The sequence below is a fragment of the Otolemur garnettii genome, unplaced genomic scaffold, assembly GCF_000181295.1.
Source record: "Otolemur garnettii isolate 467f Iridium unplaced genomic scaffold, OtoGar3 scaffold00268, whole genome shotgun sequence".
Lineage (NCBI taxonomy): Eukaryota > Metazoa > Chordata > Mammalia > Primates > Galagidae > Otolemur > Otolemur garnettii.
The window spans coordinates 435,420-445,141 of record NW_003852663.1 but is presented as its reverse complement, the minus strand read 5'-3'; the positions used below and the strand labels follow the sequence as shown (position 1 = coordinate 445,141).

Here is a 9,722-nt window from a genome sequence, read left to right as displayed (position 1 = left end):
AAAAAAAAAAATTCCACGACCTGTCGATTATGAATTGAGCCACATTAACCCATTTAATTTCCTTCTAAGAGATTAGCACTATATAGAAGTATTTGTTGACTTGTTCATTATCTGTCTCTCCACAAGAGTGTAAGCTCCATAAGGGCAGAGATCTTGTGTGACTTTATGAGAAGTGCTGAATAGTTATTTATGGAATGAATCCTACTATTTCCTCATAACCTCTGCAGGTTCTGCAGAATAGTCTTGCCTATTCTTCAACATCTTAAGAAACTTTGTGTATCCTGCTGAGCATATTTGCCTACTTCTGAAGCAAACATCTAAGAAAATTCCATTTAAAGGGCTTAAACCTCCAGGGACGGCACCTGTGCCTCAAAGGAGTAGGGTGTCGGCCCCCTATACTGGAGGTGGAGGGTTCAAACCTGACCCTGGCCAAAAAAAAAAAATAACTGCAAACAAATAAAAAGGGGCTTAAACCTCCTGATGGAGACCTTCAGTCTGTAAACCGAAGAAAAGACGGTGATTTGGCACCCATTTCTCAGTGGTTAGGGCACCGCCCACATACACTGAGGCAGGCGGGTTCAAACCTGGCCCGGGTCTGCTAAACAACAATGACAACTGCAACAACAACAACAAAAAAAGCCCAGTCATTGTGGCAGGCACCTGTAGTCTCATCTGCTTGGGAGGCTGAGGCAAGAGACTCACTTAAGCCCAAAAGCTTGAGGTTGCTGTGAGCTGTGACACCATGGCACTCTACCAAGGGTGATATAGTGAGACTCTGTCTCAAAAATAATAATAAAGAGAAGACTACAAGTGCTTCCTTTAAATTGACTATTTTCATCTCACAAGGATGTTAGTAGAAAGTAAACAGAGTCATAATCTGTTTTCACAGCCCAATTACAAAGAAATCCGACAGTACTGCAATCACTGGAGAAGTTTTGCTGATATTTCTGATTCCTGGGAAAGTGTGAAGAGTATTTTGGACTGGACATCTTCTAACCAGGAGAAAATTGTTGGTGTTGCTGGACCAGGGGGTTGGAATGACCCAGATATGGTAAAAAATTGAAGCCTCCTTCTTCAAAATCCCACAGTAGGCCTGTTTCCTATTTGACATTCAAGGTAAATAGAAGTAAAGTTCCCAGGAAGAGGCTTTATGTGAGAGCTTTTAGAGCAGAGTGCTATGGAAAGTGGTTTCTATGAGTTACCCAGGTAACTTACAAAATGTTTCATTTTCTCTCATTTGAATTCTTATTCTTTGTCCCAGTTAGTAATTGGCAACTTTGGCCTCAGCTGGGATCAGCAAGTAACTCATATGGCCCTCTGGGCTATCATGGCAGCTCCTTTATTCATGTCTAATGACCTCCGAAGCATCAGCCCGCAAGCCAAAGCTCTACTTCAAGATAAAGATGTAATTGCCATCAACCAGGACCCCTTGGGCAAGCAAGGGTACCTGCTTAGAAAGGTATGGTAAATAATGTTCTATGGGAGAAAACAAGAATTGGCCAAAAACATGTTCTCTTGCTTTCTCTAGTTTACAATTTAACCAAATACTTAATTTGGGTATGCATTTTAAGACGGTTTTATACCCAATACTAAGTTTGTCTTGAGCCTAAATGTTACATATGAAGACATGAACTGAGCTTTTGTGAACATTTTTCCCTTGATCTTGCTATTACAATCACTAATGATGTTTTTTTGCTAGAACTATTAATTTTATTTCTAAAATATTCTACAGAATTTTAACTTTTTCTACAAGTGCTGGATAGTTTTGACAGGAAGACTGAATGTCAAACTAACAAGGCAACTTTTTGCTAGTTACCAAGCAATCACACTTGTTTTCTTGGCTTTTCAGGTTGACAGCTTTGAAGTGTGGGAACGACCTCTCTCAGACTTAGCCTGGGCTGTAGCTATAATAAACAAGCAGGAAACTGGGGGACCTCGCTCTTACACCATCTCAATTGATTCCCTGGGTCGAGGAGTGGCCTGTAATCCTGCCTGCCACATCACACAGATCCTCCCTGTGAAAAGGGAGCTTGGGTTCCATGAATGGATTTCAAGGTTAAAAATATGGGTAAATCCCACAGGCACTGTTTTGCTTCGGATAGGAAAGAGAACCACGGCATCCAACAGTTTGTTTTAAAAATGTGTCACTCCCTTCACCTTTTCCTCATTTCCCACTTAAAAGCTCTATATTTCCTTGAATAAAATTTTCCAAAGCTGAATTTTAAAAATACTTCTAAGGAGGATGGTTTGGGAAAAGGCTTTTGGAACTAATGACTAAGAAATAAAATAATAGCTACAATTTATTGGATACTTATTATGTATATGGCAGGCACAGTTCTAGATGTTTAAGGTATATTGATTAATTTTAATCCTTGCAAAACTTCTGGGACAGATTTTTATCCACTGTAAAATGGAGACCCAGGACTTAAGATCCAAGTTTCCCCCCCCCAGACAAGAGTCTCAAGCTATCACCCTGAGTAGAGTGCTGTGGCATCATAGCTCACAGCAACCTCCAACTCTGTTTTTATATTTTTTTAAAAAACAGAGACAGGGATCTTGATTTTTGCTCAGACTGGTCTCGAACTTGTGAGCTCATCCTCCAGGGCTTCCCAGAGTGCTCATATTATAGGCATGAGCCATAGCACCCAGCCAAGATCCAAGTTCTTGAGTACACTGCTGCCTATAGTAGTCAGATGGTTCTGCTTACCATCTTAATGCAATGGAAATGAAAAATAGTGAGGCAGAAATAATCTTAACAAATTCAAATCCCCAGGTTGTAATCTAGATCTGCTGAGGGAGACAAAGTGAGACTGTCTCAAAAAACAAAAATTGTGTAATTTCCAGACATTCTAATTACCCAACTTTTCCTACAGTTAGCTTGCTTTGAGAACTGTAGTCAAGGCTGCTCCCTTACATAAGGCATACATCTCACATCTTACCCATCCTGATGTACAATAGTACCAAAAGGCCCATTCAGAAGACGAAAAGTGCATGTTGGGATAATTCTCTTATCAGATGATTATCAATTACTCTCATTGTAACCAGAAACCAGTATTTTCCATTGATAAAGACTGAAGTTATTAAACCCAGATATACTCATCCAGATAAATTAATTTGGAAAACTATACCACATTGGTGAGATGCAATTTCAATGATCAAAATGTGTTTAACAAGGTTTCTCCATAGTTTTGCTCCAGATCTACAAAGAACTAAACACTCAAAAAAAGGAATAGATTATCTGTTAAGATTCTACTTGGGAATTTAATATACTACACCAGAAATTATATTCCTTGCAGTTATTTGAGACAGAGCCTCAAGCTGTCACCCTGGATAGTGCTGTTGCACCACAGCTCACAGAATCCTCCAACTCCTGGGCTCAAGCGATTCTCCTGCCTCGGCCTCCCAAGTAGCTGGGACTACAGGCACCTGCCATAATGCCAAGCTAATTTTTGGTTGCAGCCGTCATTTGGCTGGCCTGGGCTGGATTCGAACCCACCAGCTCTGGTGTTATGTGGCTGGTGCCTTAGTCCCTTGAGTCACAGGCCATGAGCCAAAATATTGGTTCCATCTGGGTTTGTTTTTTTTTTTTTTTTTTTTGCAGTTTTTGGCCAGGGCCAGGTTTGAACCCCCCAACTCAGGTATATGGGGCCAGTGCCCTACTCCTTAAGCCACAGGTGCCACCCCCCTCCTTGCAGTTATTTCAATGTGATAAAAATATTTACTTTAAAAGGGGGCCAATGTCAAAATGTTTAAGGGGGTGTAAGTTCAGAGACAATACATACACATACAGTGCCTAGAGAACAGGGCCAAAATGCTCTACTTAAATGACTGAAGTATTAATGGATGTGTTACTGACTTCATCAGCCTGAAGGGTCTCTACTTAGGTAACAGGACAAATAAGAACCTTTGTTTAACAGCAAATGGAGTTCAAGCAGCCCCAAGGGATTAAAAATCCAAACCAGGTAACTGGCTGCACTCTTATCAGATGCATCTGATGTGAGTGCAACCAGTTAGATTCAATCTGTAACAAGTAGTACCTAGTAAAATCACAAAGCACAAATTTCTCTGAGGGTAATTTTATTGATGGCTCTCATTTATTCCCTCCCCAAAGACCAAATGCAGCCAGATCAAGTGAACATAATCTCAAGATTTTATTGTCTTCATGATAAAACAAAAGATGATTAGAACTGTATCACTTGACCCTGTAACAGAACAGAAAAAAAATAGTTTAATTTTGCAAAGAACTTATATTCCACCAAGAACATTATCCTAAAATGATCACTGTGCTATATATCAAGTCTCCTCAACCTTCCTTTCCTACTTAAGGCAAAACCAACATCAACAAGCCTTATACCTTCAGCTATACATCTACTTATGAAGAGTTATTGCCTGAGCTCCATGCCTCAATGAGAGAATAGAAATGTTCACTCCTCCAAATAATAAAGCTACATAGAAAAGATTACACCTTCCACCAATAATTGCATACCTTTCTCTTCTTATCTCCTCCCAGTTCAAAATGCTTGCATCTCTTAATAGCTAGCATTCTCTTAGATCTGCAGTTTGGCTCCACACACTCAAGCCTCAGCACAATCTTCTTTGTAGTTTTAGCCTGGAAAAAAAAAATCAAAGCCTTTATAAATCACAGGAAATCATTTTCTTCAAAAATAGGACTATGGGGAGTTATGTACTACATAAAGCAAAGCTCTACAAATGATATTCATCTTTATACAGCGAATTTAAGTGAAAATGTAGTACTAGCAAAGGTAGCAGGTTATCCAATTGCTATCAAGTTCTACTAGTCAAAACTCTCATTGAGATCAAACATCCTATAGAGCTTCCTATCAAATGGGCACTCCTCATGTGACCTTGACCTTGTGGCCTACCTTTCAGCAGCTCTGCATAGTTATTTCACATAATCAAAAACCAGTAAACCAAGTCCATACAACTATGAAATAAACACAATTTTTGTAATTCATTCAATAGGTTTATTACTGAAGGCCTACTATTAACTAAACATGTGTTAAGAGTGCCTGCAATTAGGCCTAGAATTTGTGTCTTCAACTGAATTATGTAACGCAAGTTAACAGAGTTCTACTGCTGCTAATTTGTAGTTCTCAAAAGACCAAAACCTAGTAAACCCCCTTGTCTTCTATACAAGTTACTCAAATGAGAAGTTTCTCAAGCACTCCTTTACCACCCTGATTAAACCATTAATTGCACTCAAATGAATGCCAGGCTGCACTGTGTTAGTGGGAATGTTATGTTCCAGGCAATGTACTAATGTGGTAGCCAAATCACCTAAGGCGAATGCAGGGCATGTTCCCTTTTGGGTTCTTTTTGTTTTGTTTTGTTTCTTCAAAAAAGAAAGAATAGGCCAGGTGCAGTGGCTCACACCTATAATCCTAGCACTATGGGAGGCCAAAGCAGGTAGATTGCCTGAGCTCACAGGTTCAAGACCAGCCTAAGTAAGACTCAAAAAATAAGCAGGTGTTGTAACGCCACGGCACTCCAAGGGTGACATAGTGAGACTCTGTCCTCTGTCTCCAAAAAAAAAAAAAAAAAGCCAGGCGTTTTGGTGGGTGCCTATAGTCTCAGCTACTTGAGAGGCTGAGGCAAGAGACAAACTTGAACCCAGGAGTTTGAGGTTGCTGTGAGCTATGACACCATTGCACTCTACAGAGGGAGACAAAGGTAGACTGTCTCAAAAAAAAAAAAAGGGGGGGTGGCAGCACCTGTGGCTCAAAGGAGTAAAGCACCGGTCCCATTATGCTGGAGGTGGCTGGTTCAAACCCAGCCCTGGCCAAAAATCTGCAAAAAAAAAGTAAAAAAGGGTGGAGCCTGTTACTCAAGGAGTAGGGTGCTGGCCCCATATACCAGGGGTGGTGGGTTCAAACCCGGCCCCAGCCAAAACTGCAAAAAAAGTGTTATGGCGGGCACCAGTAGTCCCAGCTACTCAGGAAGCTGAGGCAGAGAATCACCTAAGCCCATGACTTGGAGATTGCTGTGAGCTGTGTGATGCCACAGCACTCTACCTAGGGCAGTAAAGTGAGACTGTCTCTACAAAATAATAATAATAAATTTAAAAAATGTAAGACAGACCAGGCATAATGCCTCACACCCATAATCCTAGTGCTTTGGGAGGCCCACTTGAGGCCAGGCATCAAGGCCTCCCTGAGCAAAGGTGAGACCCAAACTCTACAAAACATGGAAAAATCAGCCAGGCCTGGTGACCCCTACATGAAGTCCCATCTACTCGGGAGGCTGATGTTGCAGTGTGCTACAATGATGTTGGGGGACTAAGACCCATGTCTCTTTAAAAAAAGTAATTGTAAAACACTGAAATAGCGCAGCCTTAGAGACTGGGGCCAGGCCTGAGTTGCACTCACAGCTACACTGCCTACTAGATATGTCGCTGCAGGCAACTATGAGAACTTCACTGAGACAAATGCTATACCTATAATGTCAAGTATGTAGACTATACACGACAAATTCATGTCCCTTACCACAATTATGTGGCAAACACTGCCAAATAGTAATTACCACTAACCTTTTTCCGGAAAATTGGCTTAGTCTGCCCACCATAGCCACTCTGCTTCCTGTCATAACGCCGCTTTCCTGGGGGGAAAGTTTTGTTACTGTATACTTAAGATCATAAATCACAAGAAGCCTATGAAAAACTCTTCTCACGGGTTTTATCTTAGGTTTCCCAACACATGTACTAACACCCAAGCCGAGAGAGGGCAAAAAAGACTGGTGGTGTTCATTATACTACTATATGAATCCCACATTAAAACCAAATTATGCAGAAACCATCTTACCCTGGGCATAGAGAGAGTCCTTGCCCTTCTTGTACTGTGTCACTTTGTGGGGCTGGTGCTTGCCACACTTCTTACAGAAAGTCCGGCGGGTTTTAGGAACGTTCACCTAGTAAATAAGCCGTTCATAAGATGGAGTGTTACAACGGCAAAACGCCCTACCCAACCCTGTTGAAGCTGAGGGACTCCACGAGGACCGGACTCGTACTCCTCGCTAACACACACCGCTCTCGCAGCTCTGACTAGACTGTGCCCCAGTCCCACGTGTTTCAAGTAAAGCGCCCTCCGTCAAAGAGATCACATTCCCCAGCTAAGACTACCTCTCTGATCTCATCACTTCAATTCCTAACCCTGAAACCCGGTCCCTTCGGGATCGAGCCGGCCAACATTGAATTGCTTTGATACATCAAGTTCACGCGTGAGCCTAGACCTATCCCGGGAGAGCACCGCCGATGCAGGGTTAAGATTAAGATGGATGTTACTGGGCTCCCACATCAAGATCCTACCATGTTTGCGCGAGCGCTATCGGCAACGAAAGAAAGAGATGGGGCGGGAAACGGAAGTATATCGGAGGTGCCTGGTCGCACTTCCTCTTGGAAGTCGGTGGAAGAAATCATAGAGTCTAAGGCTCTATGCGCAGCGTCCTCCAGTGGCGGAGAGGACTGAATTCAGAGCTGAGGTCGAGTGCTTCAAGAAGGGCTCTACCTACGGGCTGATCCACACACCACTTCTCCCGCCCCTCAGCTTGACAGTTTTTCATTACTTCCTCACTTTTGGCAGACGCTGCTACGTGGCAGCAAATTGTGAAGACAGCGGTGGTCTTCCCAAACCTTCTGGTCTCCCTGTCTCCAAGACAAGACAGGACTAGGGACGAGTGGAGAGACCCTCCACCTCCACATTCCATACCTGTACCACCTCAAGGATACTCAGAACACCTTTTAGGAAACTGCTGGTTCAGGCTTGAGGGTTGCCAATTGCTCCAGTTCACCTATCACATGACCAGTTGGTCCATGCAACAAATGTTTATTGATTACCCATTATGTGTCAGGCACTGTGCTAGAGGAGATATGTAGTAATCTAATATACTAATAAATGTACAATTACAGACTAAGTAAGTACTTTGAATGATCAACATTAAAGCAACTCTTTTGTTAAGGGAATGAGTTAAGTTGGCTGCTCTAGGTTCTAAAAGGTGACAATGAGATTGTTCAGCTCCTGCACCAACAATAAACAGGCCAAGAGATACAAAGTACCCAGCTCTTCACTTCTCTGCATACCTGGTAAAAGGCATGTACTAGGTTTCCAGGGAGTCCACCAGAGAAAGGCAGCAGAGTGCTAAGCATTTAAATGGATTGTCTTTTTTTTTTTTTTTTGAGACAGAATCTCACTTTGTCACCCTCAGTAGAGTGTTGTGCCATCACAGCTCACAGCAACCTCCAACTCCTGGTCTTGGGCAATTCTCTTGCCTCAGCCTCCCAAGTAGCTGGGACTACAGTTACCTTCCACAATGCCTGGCTATTTTTTGTTGCAGTTTGGCCGGGGTCAGGTTCGAACCCATCACCCTCGGTATATGTGCCCTACCCACTGAGCCACAGGCGCCATCCTAAATGGATTGTCTTATACCGTTCTTACAGTGATTCTAGGAAGTAGGTAATACTATTATTTCCATTTTACAGATGAGGCTCTGAAGTCATGGAATGTTAAATGATTTGTCCAATAGCAACAGTATTTTGTGGATCTAGGATACAAACCCAGGTAAGTCTTCTTTACCATTATAAAATACTGCTATCATGGCCTGTTAATTATAATAGCTAAAAATTACAGAGCCCTTATTATATGCTGAGCGTTCTTCTAACCACCTTACAAACTACCTCTTTTAATCCTCACAACAACCCCAGGAGGTATGTACTATTATTAGTATTTAACAGGTGAGGAAACTGAGACAAAAGAGGCATTAAATTCACTTATCCCCAAGTCACACAGGTGGTTATTTTATGGAATTGGAATTTGATCCTAGGTAGTCTAACATCATAGCCCTGCACTTTACCACTACTTCACATAAGGTAAGCAGGGTCATCTGCAGGGTAGAGGATGGTGAGGAGAGAGAATTGGGCTGGACAGGGGAGGAGGTAGCAGTGGATTGTGGGATAAGGAACTATGAAACCCTGGGATACCCTGCTTGCATGACACTCCAGGAACACCCATGGATCTTGTGTTGGCCCTCTCATCGCCCCTTTATTTTTTAGGTTGTCTCTGGGAATGAGAAAATGAAAACATTACTGCTACATTTACTAAAAGTTTCTTTGCCAAACTGCCAGCCTGTAGTCTCATAGCATTTCTTTTTTTCTCTACAGATTCTTTTTTGTTTTTCTTTTTTTTGAGAGAGAGTCTCAAGCTGTCTTCCTGGTTAGAGTGCTGTGGCATCAGAGCTCACAGCAATCTCAAATTCTTGGGCTTTAGTGATTCTCTTGCCTCAGATTCCCAAGTAACTAGGACTACAGGCACCCGCCACAATGCCCAGCTATTTTTTGTTTGTAGTTGTCGTTGTTTGGCAGGCCCAGGCTGGATTGGAACCCACCAGCTCCAGTGTATGTGGCTGGTGCCCTAGCCACTGAGCATAGGTGCCAAGCCTTCTCTACAGATTCTTAAGAAATCTCCCAGCTCGGCCACTGTGGCTCAAGTGGCTAAGGCACCAGCCACATACACCTAAAGTGGCAGGTTCGAATCCAGCCCGGGCCTGCCAAACAACAATGATGTCCGCAAACAAAAAAATAGCCAGGCGTTGTGGTGGGCACCTGTGGTCCCAGCTACTTGGGAGGCTAAGGCAGGAGACTTGCTTGAGCCCAGGAGTTGGAGGTTGCTGTGAGCTGTGATGCCACAGCACTCTACCCAGGGGGACAGCTTGAG

General features: G+C 42.7%; 2 protein-coding genes across 2 annotated transcripts in view; one reads left to right on the top strand and one right to left on the bottom strand.

Annotated features, from left to right (window-relative positions):
* GLA (galactosidase alpha) overlaps window positions 1–2,219 on the top strand; it is a 12,662-nt gene extending 10,443 nt beyond the window's left edge. Inside the window, exons 5-7 of the mRNA XM_012813488.2 lie at window positions 890–1,051; window positions 1,262–1,459; window positions 1,850–2,219. Coding sequence (XP_012668942.1) covers window positions 890–1,051; window positions 1,262–1,459; window positions 1,850–2,137 — 648 coding nt within the window. The 3' untranslated portion in view covers window positions 2,138–2,219. The remainder of the gene's footprint in view (window positions 1–889; window positions 1,052–1,261; window positions 1,460–1,849) is intronic.
* A 1,908-nt stretch (window positions 2,220–4,127) lies between these two features.
* RPL36A (ribosomal protein L36a) lies at window positions 4,128–7,473 on the bottom strand. The gene is made up of 5 exons (XM_012813497.2): window positions 7,322–7,473; window positions 6,819–6,924; window positions 6,548–6,615; window positions 4,487–4,609; window positions 4,128–4,202 (listed from the first exon to the last, which is right to left on the bottom strand). Exons 1-5 carry the CDS (start codon window positions 7,430–7,432, stop codon window positions 4,182–4,184), a joined length of 429 nt encoding a protein of 142 aa, XP_012668951.1. The 5' UTR covers window positions 7,433–7,473; the 3' UTR covers window positions 4,128–4,181.
* Between the last annotated feature and the right edge of the window lie 2,249 nt (window positions 7,474–9,722).

Excerpts from the sequence above, each read along its gene's own strand:
- RPL36A (XM_012813497.2), bottom strand. The coding sequence starts at position 7,432 with ATGATTTCTTCCACCGACTTCCAAGAGGAAGTGCGACCAGGCACCTCC. Across the intron at positions 6,925-7,321 it reads ATAGCGCTCGCGCAAACATG|GTGAACGTTCCTAAAACCCG; the intron begins GTAGGATCTTGA and ends CTTATTTACTAG. Across the intron at positions 6,616-6,818 it reads GGACTCTCTCTATGCCCAGG|GAAAGCGGCGTTATGACAGG; the intron begins GTAAGATGGTTT and ends CTTTCCCCCCAG.